This window comes from Alternaria postmessia (assembly GCF_024291825.1).
Source record: "Alternaria postmessia strain BMP 2775 chromosome Unknown scaffold_2, whole genome shotgun sequence".
Classification (NCBI taxonomy): Eukaryota; Fungi; Ascomycota; class Dothideomycetes; order Pleosporales; family Pleosporaceae; genus Alternaria; species Alternaria postmessia.
The window spans coordinates 595,690-621,355 of NW_026260075.1; the positions used below are offsets into that span (position 1 = coordinate 595,690).

The 25,666-nt window shown below is 51.8% G+C and overlaps 8 protein-coding genes across 8 annotated transcripts; 5 read left to right on the forward strand and 3 right to left on the reverse strand.

Moving 5' to 3' along the window:
* Nucleotides 1-435: 435 nt before the first annotated feature.
* On the forward strand, nt 436-4,130 carry J4E82_000635 (uncharacterized protein; the record flags this gene model as incomplete). The annotated part of the gene is made up of 2 exons (XM_051726956.1): nt 436-482; nt 536-4,130. 2 exons carry the CDS (start codon nt 436-438, stop codon nt 4,128-4,130), a joined length of 3,642 nt encoding a protein of 1,213 aa, XP_051593381.1.
* A 585-nt stretch (nt 4,131-4,715) lies between these two features.
* On the forward strand, nt 4,716-10,700 carry J4E82_000636 (uncharacterized protein; the record flags this gene model as incomplete). The annotated part of the gene is made up of 1 exon (XM_051726957.1): nt 4,716-10,700. One exon carries the CDS (start codon nt 4,716-4,718, stop codon nt 10,698-10,700), a length of 5,985 nt encoding a protein of 1,994 aa, XP_051593382.1.
* Nucleotides 10,701-11,623: 923 nt separating this feature from the next.
* On the forward strand, nt 11,624-12,325 carry J4E82_000637 (uncharacterized protein; the record flags this gene model as incomplete). The annotated part of the gene is made up of 1 exon (XM_051726958.1): nt 11,624-12,325. One exon carries the CDS (start codon nt 11,624-11,626, stop codon nt 12,323-12,325), a length of 702 nt encoding a protein of 233 aa, XP_051593383.1.
* Nucleotides 12,326-14,601: 2,276 nt separating this feature from the next.
* J4E82_000638 (uncharacterized protein) lies at nt 14,602-15,957 on the reverse strand (the record flags this gene model as incomplete). The annotated part of the gene is made up of 2 exons (XM_051726959.1): nt 14,602-14,892; nt 14,944-15,957. The coding sequence occupies 2 exons, from the start codon at nt 15,955-15,957 to the stop codon at nt 14,602-14,604; spliced, it is 1,305 nt and encodes a 434-aa protein (XP_051593384.1).
* Nucleotides 15,958-16,221: 264 nt separating this feature from the next.
* J4E82_000639 (uncharacterized protein) lies at nt 16,222-17,218 on the forward strand (the record flags this gene model as incomplete). The annotated part of the gene is made up of 2 exons (XM_051726960.1): nt 16,222-16,394; nt 16,510-17,218. 2 exons carry the CDS (start codon nt 16,222-16,224, stop codon nt 17,216-17,218), a joined length of 882 nt encoding a protein of 293 aa, XP_051593385.1.
* Nucleotides 17,219-17,657: 439 nt separating this feature from the next.
* Nucleotides 17,658-19,067, forward strand: J4E82_000640 (uncharacterized protein; the record flags this gene model as incomplete). Its single annotated transcript, XM_051726961.1, has 2 exons — nt 17,658-17,856; nt 17,908-19,067. The coding sequence occupies 2 exons, from the start codon at nt 17,658-17,660 to the stop codon at nt 19,065-19,067; spliced, it is 1,359 nt and encodes a 452-aa protein (XP_051593386.1).
* Nucleotides 19,068-19,810: 743 nt separating this feature from the next.
* J4E82_000641 (uncharacterized protein) lies at nt 19,811-24,393 on the reverse strand (the record flags this gene model as incomplete). The annotated part of the gene is made up of 3 exons (XM_051726962.1): nt 19,811-23,149; nt 23,194-23,857; nt 23,915-24,393. The coding sequence occupies 3 exons, from the start codon at nt 24,391-24,393 to the stop codon at nt 19,811-19,813; spliced, it is 4,482 nt and encodes a 1,493-aa protein (XP_051593387.1).
* A 643-nt stretch (nt 24,394-25,036) lies between these two features.
* On the reverse strand, nt 25,037-25,652 carry J4E82_000642 (uncharacterized protein; the record flags this gene model as incomplete). The annotated part of the gene is made up of 4 exons (XM_051726963.1): nt 25,037-25,088; nt 25,138-25,459; nt 25,511-25,535; nt 25,590-25,652. 4 exons carry the CDS (start codon nt 25,650-25,652, stop codon nt 25,037-25,039), a joined length of 462 nt encoding a protein of 153 aa, XP_051593388.1.
* Nucleotides 25,653-25,666: the final 14 nt, after the last annotated feature.

Below are 25,666 nucleotides of genomic sequence, written 5' to 3' on the forward strand. Positions count from 1 at the left end.
AGAGCCGTCAAGCCGCGCGGAGAATTGGTGCTGTGACGAAATTGATGGACTGTAGTGAAGCTGCAATCACTCTTCATCCCTCTGCTCATTTCAACTCTACCGTGGGTGTGCGATTCTTGGTCTCATTTCAGGTCGGGCCTTCAGCACGCGCAGCAGGTGACGTTATCCCGGAAGCTTGGTCGAACCCGCAGCCAGTCCCTCCCGCCTTGCTCCAGCCACGCTGTCTATCACCATCGCTCCGGCTGTCAACCACCCCCTCAGTGCTGCAATCGCGCACCACCCAGCCAGCACCTTTGTCGCAGTGTCTGTCTCGGTAGACATCCTCTCACCTCCCTGGATTGCATGCGCTGTAGGATATAGCTGGTTTTGGGCTCCGCCCTAGTAGAGCTAGAGTGGTGTGCACATCCTATACCCCGACTTTGATACTACTCCAGCATGTCCGGCCCATTCCGCTTCCAGGCGGAAGAAGCTAGGTCACCACTGTAGGTGGCAACTATACACATGCAGTATGCATCCATAGACTGACTCGTGCTAGCGACCGGAGCGCGTCGCCCTTCTCCGCAGGCCAGCCCGTGTCATTCAAGACCAACGTCAATCGTGCCAAAACAAAGAAATGGGTGCAGGCGAAGAAGAACGCCTATGATGGCGATGACTGGGGCGACTATGACGAGTACGACGAGTACGGCGTTAACCAGGAGCCGCAACAGTCACAAGCGCCGGCGCAGCGATACTATGCCCAGCGTCTAGAGCAGCCGTCGCGCAGCTTCACCGACCCTTCGCAGCAGGCGCCTCTCCCAAAAGGCCGGAGGAATTCATTTGAGCACGGAGAAGAACAGCGCGCCTTCTCCTCAACGATACCACACCCCCAGCACAATTACGGCCAACAGCATGAAGAGCCACGGATACAGACAAATGTTGGTGGCTATGGTCAGGGCTACGACACAGGAGAGAGAGGCGACTTCAGCCCTTCTGCCATGCCCCCGCCTCTTCAGACACGCATATCACAGGTCCCTGCTGATTTCACTCCACCCATCAACACCCAGTTCCCTCCTCGCAAGAGCAGCATAGGCCAGGGAGACATGCCAGCGCCGACTTCCCCTCGGTCTCGTCAGGGTAGTCAATCCGACAAGCCGCTGCCTTTCATCAGGCCAGCGGACATCTACAAGCGGCATGAGGAGGAGCGGCAACGTGCTTCGCTAGAATCGTCGCGACCAAGTCTGGACTCCCTATCTTCCCCAACACGAGACAACATCACCTCTCCTACAGAAGGTGGAAGATCGCTGCAGCCCATGGAAACTGTCGCCGAGCGCAAGAGCGAGTACTATCTGCCTGACTACGATGCAGCAGCCCCGCACCAAGACAAACCGCAATTCCACCAAGACCAGTCTCTTGCGTCACCCCAGGATGACCAGGGCCTACGGTCCGTCGTCGACCAAGCCTTCACTCGCGCTGATGAAAACCGCTCGGTTCCGCCAACACCCATATCAAACGACAACGATTCGAGTTCGGACCTGTTGAGAAGCAATACTGGGAGTACATCGGGGATCAGTCCAATTATGAGCCGCGTACCCAGCTCTGCAGCGTCTGCACTGAGGAACCGTAACCAGGCCGAAGGTAGTACACCCGCTATTGCAGAAGAACCTAGTGAAACTACGACGCCCATCACCCAGCCAACATCCGCCAATGTTATCGAGCCAATGCACCACGTTCCACGGAAACCCTCGCCAGGTCACAATCGCAACTTCTCCAACTCTTCCATACCGCGCAGCGGCCTTGCTACGCCCACACGTGGTGACAGTCCTGCTCGTTCGCCTGTCTTAGCACCGAGCAGGGACGTGCCCGAACCAGAATCCGCTCTTGTTACAACGGAAAGCAACGAGGCGCCCGACGCGATGGAGGGCGGTCTCCAAGGTCCATCTTCTGCCTATGCTACTCGCGAAGCAGACATCGCCACTGCCGCGAGAAACGGGCCAGACAATGGTGCGTCCGAACTCGGTGCAGCAGAGCTTCGGTCACAAGACACCTTCCTGGAATCGCATAATGCGCAAAGCCCTGTCGACGATGTTTTGCCGCGCGATCGCTCCGAGTCTCCAAGCAAAGGCCGTGTGCAAGCGTTGGCTGGTAAATTTGGAGAGGTAGCTTCGTCAAGACGTGGTTCCACACAGTCCAATCGCTCAAGGAACAGCATTCAGTCGTGGGAACGGAGCAATGACAACTCACGTGCGGGGTCTCCAACGAAGACTACCCATTCGAGACACAGCAGTCCTGTCAAAGAATTCCGCCCTCATCTCCCAGGCCAATGGGAATCGTACGCAACCACGGCTATGACACCGTCAGATTACGGTGAGCAAGATCGTGGATTGAGCCTCGACACCAGTGGCACAAACTCACTCAATAAAACTGACCTCACGCCAACAACGCCCAAGCACCCAGTCGCTGGCGTATCTGCAGCGGGAACGGACACGTCCGATCCGATTGCTGCACTGAGAGATGCTGGAGCCGCCATGGTCAATTCTATACGCACGACCCTGGGAGCTGATGATAATACATCCGAAAACCAACAGCAGCAGGAACGTCGTACCGACCACGGCAACGTTTACCTCCCTAGACCCCTTCAGTTGGATCGTACGATCACTAGCAACTCAAGTGCACCACCAACTCCCCCTGCAAAGGATACACCAGAGTCAGAATTCCCGCCACCAGCACCTCTGAAAGACCGATCCTCACAGCCCTTCGAGAGCCAGTTCAAGCGACCAAGTCTTGACCCCCAATTGAGTACTGATCCGTCAGCTGAAGACCAAGAAAGCGATCGTTTGCGGAAGGAGATTGTCGCAAGCCTCAGTCCGTTCAAGGCTCCAGCGTCACCGGCTAGTGAAGCCAATCGATCATCGCTTGCGCCCGTTAGCCCCGGCGCCAATCGTGCCAGCTCTATACTGCCAAGTGAGTATGACACCTACTGGGCGGAAGAAGACCGCGCTTCTCGTCGGTCTTCGCACGAGACTGCACAACACTCTCAAGACCAGCCGTCGGGAAAGACAGTATCTTTTCTACCGCAGTCTGAGGAGCCGACAAAACCGGTGATACTCAACCGATTCAGCTGGGAGGCAAGCAACTCGCAACTGCAAACACCAGAAGAGCAAGCGCAAGATGTGCCCGTAGCAAACCCTACAGAAGCATCAACAGCAGCCGTAGTATCCTCCCCAGTCGAGCAAGTTGCAGCTCAGGAACGCCAAGAGTCGTCTGAACCTCTTCCCGACTCATACTTCGGCCCAGATCACACTGTCACGGTCACTAAACCGGATTCTATTAGTCATACTGATATGCCACCACAACCCTCTTCTCCGCCCGTTGATCATGCACGCTCACTTACCAGCCCAATCACTAGCCCTACTCGAGAGGACACACGCTCGCCGGGACTTCATGTTGTCAACACGGAGCTCAATCCAGAAGCCGTGGATCTCCCTCCACGCTTCAGTGCGGATCATGAACCATCGCCGATACTCAAAGAGCCAGACTTGAGTGAAAAACAACAACTCGAGCAGCCCACGGAACATCCAGCCATTCTGCCACCCGTTAGGGATCCTCCAGCGCCCATTGCTGTGCAGGATGCTTCACCCATGTCGCCAACCACAGACAAGCCTCTGGGCGCTCGAGAGATTGCAACACTGGCTACAGCTGCTGAGCGAATTGATGCCTACAATGGCACGCGAGAGTACTGGGCGAAGTATGATCATGGTCTTAATGACTGGCTACACTCTGCGCTCGAAGCGAATCCTGATCTTGCTATTCAGAGCTACCCAGTACAGCGAGCCCCTACAAGCTCGGTACGTCATAGGCATACTGGTTCTCTGGCCCTATTTGGCAAGCTTGGAGGATCAAGCAGCCACGATGTGAGCACTGAACAGCATAACAATGCTAGCGTGCCAGTCCCTGCGATCTCAAGCTCCCCCACCACTGCTGCACCCGCTAGCTCAGGATTTGGTGGACGAATAGCAAATCAGCAGATGCAGCTCAAAGGCAAGGACCTGCTTCATACCGCCAACGTATTAGGCGGGAAGGGCATGACTAGTGCTAAAGGATTGTTTGCGAAAGGCAAGAGTCGCTTCGGCCGCGAAAAGGTAGACAAATGATCTCTTCTATCCATTTCTCTACACAGCATGCGACGATGCCAAGACAACCTTTTCTTTTGACCCATGGACTACGGTGGGTGATTGGATGGAATCGTATGGACATCGAATGCGGCGTTTATGACCTTGTTTTGGGCGTTTTCGTTCTTTTGCCATTGACGACCGTAGTCCTCGCCTGTAGCCCCATAATCATTTGAACGTAATCTCAAGTCTGAATCCAGGTCGGCTCGGCTTCTTTACAGTAGCGTTTTTTTGCTGATGTGATGCGTGAATCAGACTTCTCATGCCCGGGCCGACTCCGCGCCTTCTTCCCGCGAAGCCTCCGAAGAACCCGAACTTGTGACACGAAGATCAAGAGCATCGACAGGACTGAATTTGATACGTTCCAAGACAGAGAAGGAAAAGGAAAAGAGTGAGGAAACCCCAAACGAAGAAAAGAAAAAGCGTCGGTTCTCGTTCTCGTCACAATTCCGCCGTGCCAGTCGCTCGAGAAGCAGACCGAATAGTGTAGCTTTACCGAAAGATACCCCATCGGTCTTTAGCTCGACACCTAAGACCTCGCCTCCCCGTGAGCTCCATCACTATTTGATGGGCGAACGTCGACCGCATTCTTTCCATGCACCAGACTCTTGGGTCGGCACCCCACCCACTGCGCTTAACGAGTACTTTAGTACTACACCGCCACGTCGAAGCTCCTCACAACCGCGGTTAGGCATATTGCCCTCTCCAGCAAAGAGTGCTTTTTCGAATCCGGACAGAGACACAGCGGACCATGTCCCTCCTGTCCCTCCTATTCCAAGCGAAGTTGCTACCAAGCACTATCGACGCAGGTCCAGTCAGGATAGTGCGAGTCATCGGATGCTGCAGTCCGTTATTCGACACTCAACGCCTCCGATCGTGCCCAACAGGCACTCCATGCCTGCAGCAATTACGATAAATCCGAATAACGAGTATCGCCCAGTATTCGCCGAGGACGACCCGCCGTCTAGTGCTCAAGAAAGAGCTGATGACTATAAGATATTGCTGCGTGCTCCAGAGGGATCTTTCCAACCGGATCTGCCCACAGCCGAATCTGGTGATCTTCGACGTGATGGCTTCCAGTTTGACTTCAGTGATGAAGCGTCGAAGAGGGTTGAGCATGACGACATGGATGATGACGATCAACCACCGCAATTAAACCATGATCCACTACCAGTGTCTTCGCAACTTGATCTACAGCAGTCATTCAGGTATAGCAACAAGCACATGGATGTAAGCGATGAGGATAGTGATAAGGAGCCCGTTCGTGGAAGGGGGTTGGCTGTCTTACCAATGCTGGAAACGAAGCAAAAGCCCGATAGTATCAGTCCAGTGCTACCCCCTGTTGGGCCGTCTCCTGGTGCTGTGTCAAACATTAATGACAAAGCAATGGGTATCAAGGATGACGAAGATGCCCATGGAGCTGGAATTATCAAGTACGAGAATACGCCTTTTGTTCTGATCCCACAGCAACCAGACGCTGTCGTTGCAACTGAACGACCATCTGCAGATACCATTAGCGCCCCAGGCTCTCGAGAAAACCCTCAAAATCTTGCAAAATATCCGTCGGTTGAGCTTGAATACAACACGTCTACTCGTGGGAGCTCACCTATTCTGCCTCATCACAGGATCAACGAGATTTCCAGCGCAGAGCGACAAATTGGGTATAGAGATCGCGCCTCCGATGTTGAATCACCTACTCTTGGTCTTCTTGATGATGCCTTTCGTACTGGTCAAGTCCGACGGATTCCCTCATCCGAGGCCGAGGTAATTGTTGCGCGCGATGCAACACCTGCATCAGATACACTCGTCGATGACAAAGATGATCAAACTGCGTCAAAAATTGAGAAGACAGATGCAGAGCGTGCCTTCAGCCCCGTGTGGTTTGCCAAGAGTGATTTGCAGCTGCCCGACACGAACACACAGGGTCTCGGGGATGCAGACGAACGCGCGCAAGCCTGTGCAGCGACGTTTGCAGAGGAACCCGGCGAGAACGCAAGGAGTCCACCAGAAACCATTGGCGAGATTGCAGCCCCAGCCCAGCAACAAATACGAGGGCATGGGGAGACTTCGCTTAGCGACACCCTTGCGGGGGCCAATGCTGCAACTGCTGACAGCGACACCTCGACGCGCCGCGTCTCTACGCCGCCTTCTCGGGGCGTCAACGCCGTTGAAGGATATCCCGCATCTGATCTGGTCGATACATCATGGGACCACAGACACTCCACAATTGAACCGCGCGTTGATACAGACGATTCTGATAAGATGAGAGATGAAAGCGACCGCGTAACGCCCGTTGCGCAGGTTCCGCGCATCACCCAGAATGGCCCCGAGACACCCAAGGCTGAAGAACCGCACGACGAGATTTCTCATCCCACAATGTCAAATGGCTACTTCCGTGGTCAGGGTAACTTTCCAGACTTCAAACACCAAGCACATCAACTGCAGGTCTCGAACAATGCTACAACAGCTCCAGAGCGGTCAAGGTCCATGCTCTCGCAAATATCTGCCATGGTCTCAGACGACGGCAACAATCCATATTCACAGACATCTACTGGAAGATCTACCCCGTCTACCATTCGTCGAATGCAACCAGACTCTACCATGAAGCCTTCGGCGGCTCCACCACAGATCCCTGAGGAAGTTCTAACGTCGTATGGCGATCATACAGCGAATGGCAGAGATGATGACTTCGATCTTTATGCAGATCACAACGGAGTTGTCAAGGATGTGCAAGACAAGAGTGGCCGGCCCTTGCGGCTTGCAGATCTCCAAGTACCAGGAACAGCGCCACGACCACAGCCATCAAGATCTTCAACCTCCGACATTGGGAGTGCACCAGCATCTCGTGATGGGGAGCATCCAAGATATAGTTTTGAAAGGCCAATGAGCTTCGTTTCAGGGCCTGAAGACCAGGATGGTAAACCTCAAGACCAGATCAACCAGGCCGCAGCCTCGAACGCAATGCAGGTGCTACCAGCTCCTGAGCAGCACCGACATCAACCACAACAATCACGAAATATGGAGACAGTGTACTCGATGAATCCGCCAGCAAGCATGGCTCCGCCACCAGACCAAATCACATCTCGGCACCAACCAGTGCCTGCTCCAGGACCAAGCCCGTCGAAAAACATTTTCCACGCTGTCAAGTCAATCAATCCTGGAAGCAAGACGATTCAGCCAGCTATTGACTCTTGGCGACCCTCGGGCGAATCCGTTTCCCAGCAGGTGCTCTCTGAGAATCCTAATGTCAGTTACCAACCACCACCGACCAATCAACCCTCAGACCATATGTTGCATGAGCCACAAAGGAGACCGATGATTCCCGGTCAACCAGTTTCGCAGGATGCTCAGAATTACCCGCAGGCACAAGTGGGATCCCGTGAGATTCAGACGCATACGCAGGGCAGTGTACCAAGGAACCAGTTTGAACATCATCAGCAGATGATGCAGAGGCAAGCACAATACCCTCGACATCAAGATGCAGAGTTCAGACCACCTACTACTCGTTCACAACCGTCTGCCGAACAAGTACCAAGACAACAAGAGAAGCCATCAAAACCCAGACTTTCATCCATGTTTAAGAGCCTTGGCGGGAAAACCCAAGCAAATTCTCAGCACCCGCCGAGCACTAGCAACACCACCATGCTTTCGGATTCTAAGCCCCTTCCACCCAATCCCAGCTATAGTGCTCCGGTTCAGTCTGTAATGGATAGGTTCACACGACCTAGAGAGGCGTCCAAAGAGAGACCTGCTGAACAGCCCAGGTCTTTCGTGCCACCCAACCGCCCAAGTATGGGTCAGCAACCGCAGTTCATCCAAACCCCATTAGTGGTACCTTCGACCGACTTGCATCGTGATGCAAGGGTGCCTATGACATCTGGTGCCTCAAATGGTTTTCCACCTCTACAACCACCGTCCATGCCCCAAGCCCAGGCTCAGTCGTACCAAGTAACCCAGTCAGGAACACCAGAAAATGGAAAGAAGAAAAGGTTTTCTGGATTTGGAGCTTTGTTCAATCGAGGTGGTGTAAGCGGCGACGGGCCGGCTGCGAAGTCCAAGTTGTCGAAAGAAGGAAAGAAGGCACAGAAGGCTCAACGGAGCTCCTCTGTCCCTCCTGTTCAACCTCCACCATCTCAATGGCTGCCTCAACAACAGCAAACATACAAGCCACAACAGTCCGGTTTGGCATACTATCCTCCTGGACAACTGCCGCCACATACTGTGCGTAATGAGCCACCCATGGGTCCAAAGCTAGGGTTATCTCAGCCAGCACCACATATGCATTCTCAAGGACCACCTCAACAGTATCAACAGGTGCAAAATATGCCGCCGGCACGGAAATCGATGTCCAATACGCGTCCGGAAGAAGGCTCTGCATTCCTCAAGACAAAGCAGCTAGCGATGGAACACCAAGCTCGGCAGAGTAGTTTGCAGTCACACCACCCTCTTGCTTCTAATGCCGGCAATGCAGCACAATCATCAAGCCGAATGTCTGAAAGCACTGTTCCCCACATGCGTCATCCAAGCTCGGGTCCTCCTATTGGCGGATACTACAAACCTCAAGCTGAGCGACCTTCAGCTGAACAGGGAGCCTACGCAGCTTCTTTAGCTGCGCGGCAACAAGCGGAGCAGCACAAACAGCAGCAGATACCTCAACAGGGAGCCTATGCGGTATCGCAGGCTGAGCGACAACAGGAGAGGCAGCAGTCTGCGGGAAGGCAAAGTGTTCATAGGGATCCTCGTCATACTCAGCAATCGGAACGGCAAACACATCCTGGCCCGTCGCCAGAGCAACTCGCTCACCAGGCCTGGCTTGCACAACGCGAGCAACTACGGCAACAGGGGAGACTCACCAACGAACACGATCGGTCGTCGCTGAATGACGATGCGCGAGTCCAGCAACTGCACCTACAACAGCAGCAAGACCAACACATGGAACAACGGCAGCCGAACAATGCCCAACCTCTTCCCTACCATAACGCGTCCGAACCCAGACTTCAACACTCTTCTCAAGAAGCTGTTCCTATTTCTCCACCACCTGTTTCTCCTATGCAAGAGCCCAAATATGACGCACCTCCGATACCAGCCGCGTATAATCCTGTTTCTGGGGCTTTTATATCCCCACTTGACCGGGAGCAGCAGCCCATACCAAATCAATTTCATCGTCAAGACTCGGAACCTAGAATGCAAACGGTATCGCCACAGATATCTGCACAGTCTCCAGCTCCTCCCAACGGTCGATCACACTCAGATGCAAGCACTATGTCTCTAGTATCGCCAATCTCAAACTCACCAGCCTTACCTAATTCTTCTCCACCTCCTGTTGGGCAGCGTTACCAGAAGCCAAGGATGAGTAGTATCTCCGAAGTACATCAACAAGACCGCCCATGGCACCTCAACTTCCCAGAGGGCGCCACTGAACAGGAGATTGTTCGAGCACGTCAGGGACAATACATGCAAGAGCGCTTCACTGCTCAACAACAGCAACAGGCTGAGAGAGCTGCTAGCTCACCATCGCCTCGTGCATCGCCGGAACAGATGACGCCAACGACTGTGCCTTCACATGCTCAATCAAAGGGCGGCGGTTTCAGAGAACTTCTACCCCGGCACTCTTCACAGCCTGATCCGGAATCACAGGTTACACAGTCTAGTCACGATCTGCAGCCCATGGTCCATCGCGATGCAACTCCTGTACAGCCCACGCCGATACGTCCTGGACAATCTCCACCACCCGCAGCGTACCCTCTCCCCATGTCGCCTGACCCGACGCTAATAGGTAGTCCTGTGAATCCCACCGCAAGCGGTTTACCGCCACCTCCACCCCCGAAGGTCGCCCACAGCCCTGTGCGGCCTGGATTTGGCAGTACGCAACCATTTTCATTCGAGAATCAACGACAACAGTTCCATCATCCCTCGTCTCGAGATGATGGATATGGTTCGTCACAAAGGGTCGTGCCACAGTATGACGAGCAGGTACCAGATGAAGCTCCACCGTCGTACGATGGTCTCGGTGTACCCAACGACGGAATGAACAAGAGTCGTCCAGAAGCACTTCGACCACCTAACATCACGACGAATCTGGAGTATGAATCACGCGGCCGACAACCAGGATCTCGACCACGTCAACCATCGATTGGTATCCTGCAGCACCCACAACCAGCCTCGATGGCTGCATCGCCCCAACGCACGTCACCGGACATGGGTGCCGAGTCTCTGCGTCGCCAGCTTCTGCAGCAAGAAAATCTCGCACACATGGAACGCGTTCAACGCGAACAAGAGCAGCGCGAAAGACATGAACGTGAGAGGCTAGAGCGCGAGGCTGCAAGGGCAAGAGCCAGAGAGCTTGAACGGAGTGCATCTGGTGGCGGACAGGTCCCCAGCCTAAGGAGCGTTGGTGGTAGTACTACTGGGGGACCTTCAGGCTGGGAGAGACGCGGAAGTTATAGCAGACCGGTGTTTGAGTTGCCTGCTGTTGAGGATGACGAACCCACTATGAAGGCGACTAGCTACCCTGGACAGGAGTGGGTACCGCCTATGTGGGATGGTGACTGAGCCCTACGCCCTAATTCGCCCTTTTTCTTTTCTCCACAATCGTCTCAGTCGAGTTTCCACTATCTATCATGATCCCTATTCATAATTCCTTGGAAGTGATAGGGTCTCGTTTTTCCTTTTCGCGTATACCACCACATCATCGCATCTAGGTCTATCTACGCGTTTTGAGCAAATTTGGATACCCCAATCGTTTCTTTCTGTACACATCGGACAGTTTCGGTCTTATTTTTCCTATGATTGTACGGTTCCTGTGTTTAGATGTTTAATCGTGGCCGAACTCATAGGCTGATTTGAAGTTGGGCACAACGGTGTCAGTCTCGTATATATGTCCCCGTATTTAGTAATGTAATTTGCTATACCATAAGCAAGATTTACTCAGCAATACGGTACCGATTCTTTTCCATTGGCTGGGAGCTATTTGGGTGTCAAACTGAGGTGCGCAATCTCTGAGTCTTACCGATACACGTGGTACCATGGATCGTGGTGGGCTCCCGCCTAGAAAGCTGAGATATCAGCGAGGACTGCGTCAGATTCTGCACGGGTATCTTCCTACGCTAGCGAATGTGTGAAAGTTGTGATAAATTATCCCGTCTGGTTCCTCAAGTTCCCATGGTTCCCATGCTATGGATGGGTCTAGTGTGGTGAAAGTAAGCAGTGAACAAGCACTGTGAGTTCATCAAATCTTGCGTTCGTGCACGAATAGTGCTGTACGCAATCATTTACAGGAGGTATTTGGTGACTAGAGCTTCTATCCACTCTTCTGCACCCTTATACTTATTCTTGTCCTTGCATACGTTGCTCATCTAGCATCAAAGTCATTTACAAAGTGCTACCAATTTTCGTACAACCGAACTACAACGAGACAAAAAGTGGAAACTTCCTAAAAGAGGACACTCGAATTTGGCATCAACTACAGTACTACAATGTTTCGCAAAGCCACAAAAGTCGCTGCACGTCAGCACATTACTCGGTGCGCGCGCCGTACACTTCGCTCAAACCTCTTCAACAAGGAAACAGTCTTTGACAAGGAACTCGAAGAAGAATTTGGCTGGATGACAACTTACTCGCCCTTCGACCCTTGTTCGTACCGTCCGATTCCCCTCCCAGTGCAAAATAGCATGGTCATACAGATGCCCACAGCATTACTGGGGTTCAAGACGTCGGAGACAGAAAACGGCGTGGAGGCTGTGAAAGAGACGAAGAAGGGAGAAGCGATTTTCAAACCATGGCCGTATTCCCTTCCTTCGTTTCTCCAACCCAAGGATGGCACAACGTTTTCGCTTGTTAACGGCAGTTCGACCACTCATACCAAGCACACAGGCGTCCTCCAGGCTATTTTGTACGGTGTCCCAGATCCAGAGCGCTTCTCTTACAAGCGAGAATTGGTGGCTCCAGGTAGCCTTCTGCATAAGATCCTGTATGGAATCAAGGAGATGGATGATGGAGAGGGTATTGTTCCTGTTTCTAGTGTCACAGTTGCCAGGATTGAGGATGAGGCTATGGGTGAAGACAAGGCAGGAAAGGAAACGAAGATCATAGTGGTGAAGAACGTGGGTGTCAAAGTCGAGGTGGAGCATGTAATGGAGAAGAACAGTGATATGAGACATGGCATGATAGCCAAGTAGTCCTTAGCCGACGCTTTTAGTCCCTTCTAGAAGACGAAATGTGAACTTCTGAGTCCGACATTTCGAAAATTCAGACTACATTTGGGGAATTCTGTAATATGCTTGATATACCATTGCAAACAGGAAATGGCTGGTTGGTCAAGTAATCCGGAATTTGGTTCGTCCGCATTCGACGCATGAGAAACATGGTTAGCCGACTACGTATCCCGGAAACTGCGAACATTAGTAAAGGTCATTTTTTCATATGATGTACACTTAGGATTCTAAGCTCTTTTTCATTCTCTATAGTAGCATATTATGGGAGATGTAACCGAGCTCCTGGCTTCTCTTGTAGACGATCCGGATCCAATACGTCAAGCTGGAGTCGGTCTACATGCAACCTCCTCTCCATCGTCCTTCACAGCAATCAACACGAACACTATTGCCAACACCGCTATCGAGAGAAATACGTCAGAGCCTCGCAGGTCGAACAAAAAGCCAAAGACAGCATTCGATCTCAACAAAGAACACAATGGACCAGATACGGCTCTCAATCCTGAGCCTCTTCACCAGATTGATGCCATGACTACAATATCCTCTTCAGGGACGAGATCTGCTACCGTTATTTCGTCTTTTACTTCAAATGTCGCCCCCAAGCGTAAACCCAAAACCGGCAGAAACAGCAAAGGAAAGGCCGCCAAAGAAGATCTTTCCTTATCACGCAAGTCCTTAGAAAGCACAGCCTTTGGGACCGGATCAGCAGCTGCGGCGGAAGAAAAGACAACAATCGAGATACGTAAACCAGCGAAGGGAGCAGAATGGCAGTTATTTCAGCACGGACTGGGTTGGCATGAGGGACGCGATCCTTATGGTCTAGCTAGTCAGCCGTATCTTTGGCGGGAGGAACTAGTACCTTGGTGGGTGTGCAGAATGTGCAAAGAAGAGGATGAGGGAACGAGGGAAGGTGGTGCATGGCTGTCACAAGGCTGACTATAAGGTTGTAAACGTGGGTGGTGTAGACGGTTGAAGGCTTGAATATGCTTGATAGGAACTGCAGCAGCAATACTCGCCTTACACTGAGAAGAACATAATCGGTGTGTTCTTCTCAGTGTAAGGCGAGTATTGCTGCTGCAGTTCCTTTTGCGCATACGCAAGACTAAGCTGAACATAAATAATGTATTTTTCTGAATACAGGACGAGTATTACTGTTGTGAATATCAGTATAAGGCATGTTTGGGAGATCCTACACCCCGCCGGTTATCCGGCACTATACCTCGACGGTTACTGTGCCTCAAGAGCTGTGCCTAATAACGTAGACTTAGCATCATTATACTACCCTAAGCGTTTCGACTGACCAACAATCATCTCACTTACACGCACGCGAGGGAAGCTTTCTTGCACTTGTTCACGTAATTGGCATTTAAGTCACAGAACCTACCTAAATGAACTACCCTGCCCTATGGCGCGAGAGAAACTTGGCAAAAATGCAACAAAAGTCGCCGAATCTGGTGAGGTTCACACGCGCTATTTCATGAGGTACGGACAAGAAGCTTCGCTGACTCCTTGTAGGGTCTGAATCTGGATCCAGATCTACGTAGGCTTCGTCCTTATACTTTCTTCGTAGCCATTCCTACCACGTCCAACTCCTCGACTATTATCAGTTGCTGGAAGCCGTCATCATCTACCTCACGCTCTCACATACAGCTTCATACGCCGCTTAAGCTCGCTCAAATCCAGCTTGTCGATTCATGTGAGGATTTCGGCGTTGTGTGCATTCCAGCTCACGAACTTGGCCTCGCAGACTTCTTCCAGCACCAGATTGAATCTCTAGAGATATCGTCTCAAGATGCAGAGATGACATCGAAACTTGTCGCCAGTTTGCGGGGCTCAAGAGCCGGCAACGCTGGTGAAGATGGAGTGGAAGTGAACATTCTTAGCATTACGATCCTCGGAGATGAAAGCGGGGACCTAGTTCCTGAAGGGTGCAAGTTGCTCTGGAGGTGGGTGAAACCTCACAGTCAGTATCGTAAATCAGGCTTTTGGGACTGCAGCTTGACAAAGGTCTTAGTGGATGCCGAGTGGAATGCAGGCAAAGGCGTCTCTATATTAGTAAAGAGTGGGGAAGAGGAAGAATACGACAGGGTGTTGCAAGGCGAAAAGAAGACTGAATCTCCCTTTCAAACATAACGCAGGTATCGCAGTTAGAGATGCTGACAGATTTGGATTGTAAAGTAGAGCTCCTCCTGCGAGCTGAATTAACGTATGACGGCATGCGAGTCGCGATTTTTGACAGCCTGCTATAAAGCTCTCTTCCCTACCACAACATTTCCATGCGGTCTCCTCTGTTTAGTGTCATAGATAATGATACCTAAGATTACAGAATTGACAAGGAAGAAGATTATGCTAGATACCCAGAGTCCTGGAACAAAGGTCGAATAGCCGTTGAACTCGAGCTGAAAGCCTTGTTGTAGCCAGGCAACTTGGCCCACGATCCAGAAGACGAGCGCAGGAATGCCGATAGACGAAGATTGGAGAAGGGTCGAGTCCGGAAGATAGTATGGGAGGAACATCATGTACCAGAGGAAGTACTAGAAGAGATTAACGTCGACGCAGGGCTGATGAAACGATACAGTACTTACCTGGCTTGTGCAGACCTTGTTGAAGGTAACGAATGCAAAGGTCTGCGCTAACATTGTATTTGGGAGGTCTTTTTTTGCTAGCACCAAAGGCGTGAATACAGCGCTGAGGAGCAGCTGTGGAAGGAACGCCAGACGTTCCAATCCGAAGGACTGTGTTGCAGGTCCCACATTGGTAGGCTTTGGCGAGGACTTCAGATAGAGAAGCGCGTTATAAGGCGAAAAGTTATGGCGGTGATCGCTACGCGTCACATGGTAGAGATAGCTGTGTTCAAGGAACGGCCACCCATACATGCTGTACATGAGAAGGTTCAGACTCGCAAATGTAAGGAGGCTGTAGAGCGCAAGGTATATTCTCGCAGGGTTGAGAAAGTTGCGCACCCGGCCGAAAAGCGACGGCGCCGATTGCGCCTGAGCAGCTCCTTCCGCCTCTATCTGAGTATCATCGAGAAACCAGACGATAGAAGCTGCGTAAATGAATGGATAAATTTTGAAATGTACTGCAAATCCGAGCAAGAACCCAGCGAGCGATCTCTGCTTTGCCAGCACCGCCCATAACAGCGCAGTGACGAAGACCCCTAGCAGCCCCTCGGAGCTACCTCTTGTACTGATAGTCGCAACCATTGGATTGAGCAACCAGATGCTTGCAAACTTCAAGGCTCTTTCATCGCTCATCTTCTTGTACTCTTTCAAGATGTGGAACATCATCCATCCCGTAGCCACATCGCCAATCGCAAACAGGATCTTTCCAAAGGAGAACCAGAACTGTCCAGACCATACAGTAGGATATATGAGCCATGCAAGCAGAGGCGTATAACGATACGTGTCTCGTGCGTAAGGGGACTGGCCGCGCGAGATGTAGCGAGCAGCATCAGTGAAGACATAGTAATCGATGTCGGTATATTTCATAGGCGAATTGGCGTCCTGCCAGAGTCCGTATATCAGGAAAACGGCTCTTAGCACAACAGATGTTGTGAATACCAATGGTGGACTGCGGAAAAAGGAGGATAGAGCCATGCTTTCATTAGAGTAGTAGACACCCAGCACACTCAGAATACATGCGGAAACTGAGTGTATGAGATAGAAAGGGTCGCGAACGGATATGCTGAACGGTAAATCTGATGTTATTCGGGGCAATAGGGAGGGTCGGCTTCCTTAGAGAAAGGGCAGCCGAAAGTGGCTAATCCGTAAATGAAATAGCGCCCACGTGAGGACGTGCACTAGCGGACAATCCCAGCGCCTGGCTGACATTATGTATATACTCACTATCAACGCAGATCCATGGGCTTCAAACGATCAAGAGACGCAGAGATGGCGGACGAGAAGCCAGACCAAGCTTCGTCACCTTTCGTGGCGATGTTCGAAGGCTTCCGTGCAGAGCTAGACGAGCACCATGATCGACGAGAGAGAATCATCAAGGCGTCGCGTGACATCACCGCATCGAGCAAGAAGATGTATAGAACAATGATCGAAAGCTCTCTAGCAGAATACTAACAATACGGCAGTATCTTCACTCTCCAGAGGTAGGTCTTCGTAATGACCTCACCAAATAGATACTGACCTGACAAGGGTTCGCGCCGTCGGCCAAGCAGTACCACCGTGGGTTATCAAGAAGAACGCAGAATACTGGGAGACGATTGAAGACCGATACAAGAACATTGCTGCAGATCTCCAAGGTCTCAATGCCTACCGCTACTCACACAACATCACGGGCGGCAACCAAGAGTTCATGGAAGCGCTCAGCTTTCAGCACTACCTGGAAACGCAATCACTCATTTCGTACGATGAAGCGAAGTCACGCATTGCTGCCATGAGTGGTGAAGCTGGACCAATCGCGTTCACGCCAGAAGACTACATTCTCGGTGTTTGCGACATGACTGGCGAGCTCATGCGCTTCTCCGTTACAAGCATGGCTACTAATGGCAAGCTACCATCTGGCCAACAAACAGAATCAAACAAAAGGCTCAAGCAAGACAACAGTCAGGATGACGCTGGCGACAAGATGGACATCGATGAGCAAGCACCAGCTGCAAGTGAGGCACAGAAGCCACGGACTGTCTTAGACGACCTGAGGGCGATTCGACTGCAACTCGAGATGTTTGACGCACCAGGAGGATCCAAGTTTGCAGCAGAATTAGAGACAAAGAAGATGCCTGTGATGCGCGAGTGCGTAGACAAGGTAGAGAAAGGTCTATACGGTTTGACTGTGCGTGGCAACGAGCGCCCCAAGGGCTGGATGCCAGATATGAGCAGTGCCAGAGAGGTTGAGAGCTACTGAGCACCGGAGGATATCGTCTTTCCAATGAAATGAAATGCAAGACTGGTTTGCCTGTTCAGATGGTGTGGCTGGGGGAGTGGCGCACCCCACTTGGCGTGAGCACCTCATCATCGTGCGGTGATGCGGGCCCGAACTTCACTTGCCCACCCTTGACAGTCACACCAACGACCATGGTCTTCTGCGCCATGCCCAAGACTGACTCACATGCACTCGCTTTCGCGCCGCCACCTACGAGCGCAAACATAATGCGCTCGCCTTGAAACACTGCGCCGACAGCTGTAAATTGACCTGGCGCCCAACCACAAACCCGCACTTGGGCCTGCTCAAGCCGGAACCTTGGTTCACAAAACCAACCTGTCTGCCCTCAACCGCGCACACCATAACCGATCGCTGCCACAACCCTCACTACCATCGCCTACAAGGCAAATCAAAAATAAGCATGCGTCGCAGCACCATTCCGCCGCGGTCTGGCAAGCCCGAGGCCGCCGCCATGCGCGCACCCGAGCCACCAAAGCGCAAGGTATTCAACTGTATCGTCGATGATACCGCCTTGATCGCAGGTGTCAAGAAGAGCACCCGCGACGGCATCCGCAAGTGGATCGCCCAGGACGCCATACGCCTTTATGTACCGCTGCACAGTAGGCTATAGTATCGCAGCTTCCCAGCCTCCTCACTAACACGATGACAAGCCCTCACCCAGCTCCATCGCCTCACAAATGGCACCGAGCGCGTCAACGCCGATGCCCGCGAAGCCGTCAAATGGCTCGACGAAGTCACGTCCAACGAAGCCGCTAGCCGCGTTATCCTCGAGGGCGTGGATGAAGCGTATACTACATGGGCAGAGGTGGAGCACTTCCTGCTACCCGAGACATTGCTCTCGATGGAGGACAGCGAGTCCGACGAGGACGACTACCACGAAGACCTAGAGAGTTCTTTCAACGCCCTCGACATGTCTGACGGCACTTCCATCAGCTCCACACACAGCTTCGAGGACGCGTCCAAAACTCCTGAGTCGCCTCGTTCGCGTGCGAGCAAGGCATCTAAACCTGCCCATGGCGCCACACACGCCGACAAGCCAGCCACGCTGCTCAAGACATCACCCGGTCGCGCCGCTCACAGCAGCAGCGACATCGCCCGCAGCGACAAGTCGCCCAAGGGCGCTGTGCCCGTCTATCTCCAGCCCCTCTTCAACCACATCTTGTGGCGCATCAATAAAGAGGGAAACCCCGATGCAGCTCTGGAGTCCTTCATTCTCCTCACTAATGATTCGGCCAAGCAAACCATCGCTCAAAAGTTCGGCATCCGCGCTAAGCGCCTCGAACAGCTCCGCGATGCCGTTGCTCGTGAAGATCGCGAGTATAAGAACCATCTGACCATCTACAAGATAGAAGTCGAAGCGACCGCTGCTAAGAGCACCGCTCCCACTGCACCCAAAGCGGCAGAGCGACCCAAGTCCAGCCCCGCAGTCGAGAGCAAGCCCGATGACAATTCTGATGACGAGGACGAGGTCCTTTTCAAGCGCGCTCCACGAGGCCCCGCCGCTACTACGAACAACCAACGCGTCCTCGACCCCAACGATTTTGCACGTACAAGCCAGCATCAGTCCCCTCGTGGTGGACGTGAAGGTCATATGCCGTCGCCTCGAGGTCGCGGCGCACCATCCTTTCGGGGTCGTGGAAACTTTGCACCGCGTGGCGCATATGTCCCTCCAGGACCAGTCTTCCGAGCTCCGCCAGCTCCTCGTCATGATCCGAATGCGCCTCTAGACCCAGATTCGTTCTCTCGTCCCGCCCCCAAGGTGGGCCCAGTCCGTGGCGGAGGCAGGCGAAAGCTTTGGGAACCGAACTAGCCAATTGAACGATGAGCGTCAACACCGACGTAGTAGACGAAATTTCTAAAACCATCATTGTTCGAACCGAACGCCGAACGCGATCAAGGCATGAGCGTCTTCCACAAAACGAGGCTTAAGCGGGACAGACACTGGACTATACAGTGACCATATGACCCTTCAATCTGCATCACATCATGCCAATGTTGGTCAAGAGATGAGCAAAAGCCCTAGCAGCTGGTTCGCCGGAGCGTCATGTCCTTCATCTTTCTAAAGTGGTCAGCCCAAAAGCTGTCGTTACGTCTGGCGATCGAGCCGGGTACGACCACACTCTTGAATCACGCCCTTCTATTGGGTGTGTCTTTACGAGCACTATCTCCTATATTGTTTGCGTTCATTTCTGCTTTACGACCAAATTGCACAATCTCCTCGTTCGCTACATGATTACGGTACCTCTGTCGTCCACCTGGAAATGGTATTTCTTTCTGTCTTGAACGAGGCCCAAATTTCACTTTGGCTTATCTCTCACATGCCCATCGACTGGAAGTCCGAAACTTCAGAGTTTGGCTATTGGTCAGCTGTAAGAAGCATATGCGGGCTGTAAGAAGAGAATTCATAGCTATGGACAATAAAATCAATGTTTTGTTTATGACGTTCACCACCAAACTGTTACGAAAACAATCTGTGTCAAACATTCGTTGAACTATATACAGAGAAGCCACTCAGAGTGAAGGTCATGGCCACTCTCACCATGCCATCTTTACCTACTCCCTCACACCTCTCAGCAACAGTTCGAAAGCACTTCCTTTCTTCTTCAACTCTTTGAAACCCCCCCGCTCGACTACCCTGCCCCTATCCATCACGACGATATGCCCAGCGATAGCCATCATCTCTCGCGCGTGCGTGATGATGATGACCGTCATCCGTTTTCTCGGCTCCTTGCCCTTCTCGTCGCCCTTTGCAGCCATCCGTTTTTGATGCTTAGCAACTTTGATATCCCAGTCCTTATCCACACCATCCCAGATTCCACCTGAACGAGCGTGAGGCGATAGTGGTGGAGAGATGGGGGACGACGTCTCATTGTCATCGTTAACAAGACGGAGAATAGTATCGCGGATGATGTTGATGGAAGCTACGTCTAGCGCACTAGTCACTTCATCTAGGATCAAGACATCAGGGTTCCGCCTTAGCGCGCGTGCAATGGAGATGCGTTGAGCTTGGCCACCAGATAGCCCTGTTCCGCCTTCGCCGATGAGTGTATCATAGCCCTGCGACAAGCTATCGATAAATTCGGATATACCGGCTGCACGAGCAGCTGCATGAACACTCTCAATTATCTCCTTGGAGTAGGGAGGGGAGAGACTGTACGCAATATTCTCTGCGATGGTACCAGGGAAGACGACAGGCGTCTGCGACACCAATGCCATCCGGGAACGGAGAGTGATGGTGTGTAGATCTTTGACGTCGTGATTCGAGACGCTCATGCTACCTGCAGGGTCCGATGACGCGGCTGCTTTGCCGTCTGTTTGGTATAGTTTGAGGAGGAGAGAGGCGATCGTTGATTTCCCCGAGCCAGAAGAACCGACAATAGCGGTGCAGCTTCCTTGTGGAATATTGAAGGAAACATCGTGCAGTACCTGAACGTCTTTCCGTATCGGGTATCTGAAGTTGACTTTGTTGAGGGAAATATTGCCTGCAGACTGGATTTGAGTTGTGCCAGCGAGTTCGTGAGATTCTGTTGGAAGCCGTGCGAGGCGTAGTAAGCGTGATCCTGCGTCTCGAGAGATGTTGATCTGCGTGATGTAGTTTGACAAGTAGCTGACGTGATTGACACTGAGCATGAGCACCAAGAAACACTCATTTACTTCAGTGACAGAATACCTGTTCCACGATATGAGCAACCCTCCGTACCAGAAGAGTAATATGGCGACAAAGATGATCCCAGTGTATGCTAGTCCATAGATGGATCCAGAATATATCGCTCGCTTGATGCCGACGTTAACTGCTTCGGTGGTTGCGTTGTTGTATTTCGTTCTGAAGTGATCTTCCAATGCCAAGCATCTGACAGTCCTGATGTTGACGAATGTCTCGTGGAGCACTTGACCAACGTTATCATCAGCCTCGTTCGCTAGTCTTTCCCAACGGCTACTGATCATGTTGTAGCATTGGGTGATTGCAAAGAGTATTGGACCCGTTGCAAGAGCAACGAGCGCCAACTGCCATGCTATAGCCATACTCCAAGTGATCCCGATGATGATCATGAGGGAGATAACGAGGAAGATACAAGCAAATCGCCCTGGAAGATTTCGCGCTTCCTCAGCAAAGTGGTCTAATGTCTCGGTAAGTCGTGATATGCTATTCTCCTCCTTGTCAAAGAATTCTCGTGGTTGCATAAGGATGCGGCGCATGGCTTCCTTCTTCAATGAAAGAGCCCATGTTTGTGCCACTGTATCGGAAAGAAAGAACATGAAGTAGCTTGTAAGTCCGTCGACAGCAGCAATGCCAAGAATAGCTAGAGCATAATTGCGAGCTTGTTGGTCATCGGCGGAAGCATCATAGAATGTACTCAAAAGCTTTGCAAATACCCATGCGAAGGTCGGCGTACATGCAGAGTGGATCGTCGCGCTAAGCATCGCTCCTAAGAAAAGGAGGCGAGAGTCCCAACCTATAGCGGGCCATATAGACGTGAAAATGTCCTTCATAGGCAGAGAGAGGGCCGAAGTATCCTGTTCCTCCTCCCGAATCTTTCGAGAGAGGCCGATCTTGGAAAGAAACTTGCCGTTTTTCAACCGCTTCTTCGGTGGTTCCATTTGAATTGGGACAGGCTCGCGGACTGTAAAGGGCTGTGTATGTGGGTCTATCCGCAAGACTGATCGCGTTGATAGTCTGGATACTGGACGAGAATCAATTTCTTTCGAAAATGACATAGAGCATATTTTTGCATCCGACCTTGGTGGAGCTTCGAAAGCTGGAGAGCCTGGCCTTGAGCCATGATCTTTCGAAAAGAACGTTTCTCCGGTAAAGCGTGACTTGTCTGGGCTCCCGAGCTGCTTCAACTCTATCATATCCCGGGATGGTTCGACACTCTCCAATAGTTCGGGTGTTAAAGTTAGTTCTGACTGTCTGCCTCGATGACCCTCCTTTGTATCAACGGATCGTCTTGAGTACGTGATGAGGTCAGCCTTTTCAGTTCCTGCCCAAGATGCACGGGCTTTCCCGAGAAATGGCACCAGCATCCGCTGTCCAAAGTGAACCGCAGAGAGCGGCCGTTGTATCGAATTGACCTTAGGCATTCGTGGCTCGTCGTACAGCAATGTGATACCATCGGTCTCGTTTCGTGTATAGAGATCGCCATCACTATCCGATTCGCCATCCTCATGGCCTTGATCAGTTTCCTTCCATACATCGAGGAAAGCTTGGAAAGCTCCGACTTGAGACTCCAGCTCTTTTCGATATCCCTCTTGCACTACCCGTGCATTGTCTAGCAGGTATAGAAAATCATCAGGCCGAATTTGAGAGATGTCATGAGTAATGATGATCGTGGTCTTCCCCTTCCTCCAACTTCGTATGGCTTCAAGCATCTCCGCTCTCGAGACGTAGTCGAGAGAACTAACCGATTCGTCCAAGATCAGTACCGGCGAGTTTCGAACCTTAGCTCGAGCTAGAGTCATCCTCTGCTTTTGCCCTCCACTCAGCGAATCGCCCCTCATACCAAGACTGGTATCCAATCCGTCTGGAAGCCCATTTACGAAAGGCTCTAGCCTGGAAAATTTGACCGCGTCGTGAATTTCTTGCATATCAACCGTATCGCGTACGCTCCCGAGCGCAAGATTGTGACGGATAGTGTCGTTGAACAGCGTGCCGTGTTGCTCGACAAGCGTGACGTTTTGCCGTAACCAATGCACGTCCAACTCTCCAAGTGGTACCTTGTCCAGGAATATCTGTCCCAAAGAAGGCTGGTAGAAGCGTACGAGAAGTTGGCCCAGTGTGCTCTTCCCGGAACCGCTTTTGCCGATGAAAAAAGTCGTTTCCCCAGCTGGAATGAACAGCGAGGCATCACGAATAGCAACTTCATCTCTGCGTGTTGGGTATGAGAATGTGACCTGGTCAATCAGCGATTGCATGACACAGACAAGACGAGTGTTACCTTTCGAAACTCAATATCGCCCGGACACTGTGCAGGCCGTGTCCGACCTTGCGACTCAAGTTGCTGATCGATTTCCGACATCTGCTTCGTGAGCAAGCTCAATTTGGCGCCCGCCGTCTTGCCTTTAGACAATACGATCAGTTGGGGCGTTATCTGGGTCATTCCAGACATTGCCATGAGTACTGCCCAGAATGTTGTAAAGACTCCCCCTGGAGTACTGTCTCCAATATCGACCAGGTGGCTGCCGTACCAAAAGCCCTGAACGAAGACGCTGAGTGTAAAGAACTGCATGATGCCGATCTGAATCGAGCGAAAATTGGCCACCCATCTGTACGAGTTCGCTGCGAGAGTGATGATGTTTGAGAAAACATGTAGCTCGTATCGTTCGCCATTGAAGCATTTGACCGTTTCGATGTTTGTCAATGCTGTTGTGATGTACTTGAGTCCAGACTGTAGCTTTTCGGCTTGCTCCTGTACACGCAGTGATAACCGACTTGCGACTAACGATTGGACCAAATATAGTGCTGGTATGGTACACAGAATGACCAAGGTCAAATTCCATGAATAATAGAATGCGACTCCCAGGGATGCTATCCCCTGTACGAGTGATTGTACAGCCTCTCCAAAAGGAGATGACACGGCCAGCTGCAAGTCGCGGATATGCCTGCCCTTCGTTAGCGGCTAGTCATTACGACTTGTACGAGAGTGAGATGATACCTACATCTGCAGTGTCGGCAGAAATGCAGTGATACCAGACTCTCGCGTATCGAACCAAGCCATGTCCTTCTTGAGCAGGGCATCGAAGACCCTATCGCGCGCGCTCCTCGCCTGGAGCTCTCCGAACACAAGAAGGAACATAAAGTATAAACTATTCGCAATCCAATTGAGGGTTCCGATGCCGGTGAGAATTATGCAGAGCTTGGCAATGTTGCTGATAAACTGGTCACTGTCTATCTCCCCTTTGCCATAGCTTGTGTATTGACCGGAAACGAGACCGTAGAGGATCGCGAAAACAGGCATGGTAAGGGCAGCGAGGGACGCCGTGAAGATACCGCCGACAAGTACGAGAACATGTTTGTTTGTGGTGAAGGTAAACAACTTCTTCCAGCCAACCCGTGATATGTAATCCTGCTCTTCATGTGTCTGGGATAGTGTCTCTTCGCGATCAGCCGCAATGTCGAAATTAGAAGTTGTCGTCATATCGGCCGTCCGGGCACCACGACTTCAAAACAAGAACGATCGTGAAATATCAAAATTGATAAGAGTTGAAAGCGATGTAGCGAGAATATGGAGTGAGCGCAGAAGGAACTACCGTATGCGGACTAGGGTGGCGGCCATGTGGTCTTGAGATATTCTCGAACACCCGCTTTCATCGCTTACCTTGTTTGCTCTTAACATTGTTCACAAGCCACCAATCGCAGTCTTCGTAGAAAGCCGCAGAGTTGTGCCGGCTCTTCCGACCATTTCAGAGAAGACAAGATGCTTAGATTCCTGGTAGAGCTTTTGAATAGGTGACAAACTAAAACTGACACACCGAGCGCATGTAACGCTCTTGCTGGCCTTATCTCTGGATATGCGCAATAGGTATAACTTCACTACTCACACAGATTACACGTTGATCACAACGTTGGTGGTCAGATGAGAACACCGCCTCACTGTTGAGTGTGTTGCTTACAGGATGGCTGTTCACAGATCGGTATAGTTGGACGGCTAACAAAGAGGGTCGGCTCGAATGCGCGGACAAGTTACGGCCCGGATGTCGACAATGCAGCTAAGTATTGGCAACCCTTTCTAGGATAATGCGGCTTCGGATTTAGTTCTCTCAGGATCAATCTGGGGCGATCTAGTTGCCCTGCGCCTTCTCGTATATCCAGTCATTCAGGCCTTCCCGATTGCTGCCAAAGTCAGTATGGAGCGCGCCGAGCCATCCAGTGTGCCGCTTACCGTGCGATTTCAATAGCGTAGAACTGCATGCGCACCGCAAAAATTGTGCCTTCTTGGCTGTACTCCATCTTGGGGCTCGCGCGGAGCATTGTGCCGAAGTTGTAGTCCTCCACCTTCTTCTCGTACTCACTGATGAACTTGCGCCATCGCTCCTTGCCGTCCTTGCTCTTCATCTCGTCCTCGTTCAGTGTGGCGGACGCGTCGAATTCGGGAAAGTCCTTCTTGAGGTGTTCGTAGATTTCGTCATCGATCTTTGTGAGTCGCAGCTTGGAACCGGGTACTTTCTCGAGGATCTTCCAGTATGTTTCCATATGCTGCACAACTAAGGGGGAACGTCAGACTAGTCGCGAGTGTCGTATCATGCGCACCATACCTTTGACAGCAAACTGCTTCTCGATCTACGCACGCTGTTAGCGATCACTGTCCACCTCCATGCGTTGCGGCGCACGTACATCCTCGAAGTTCTCGGTCTCCTCCGGGTTGATGCTTGTGCCTAGGGGGCCAGCGAGAGACATGTTTGCGGTGTGTT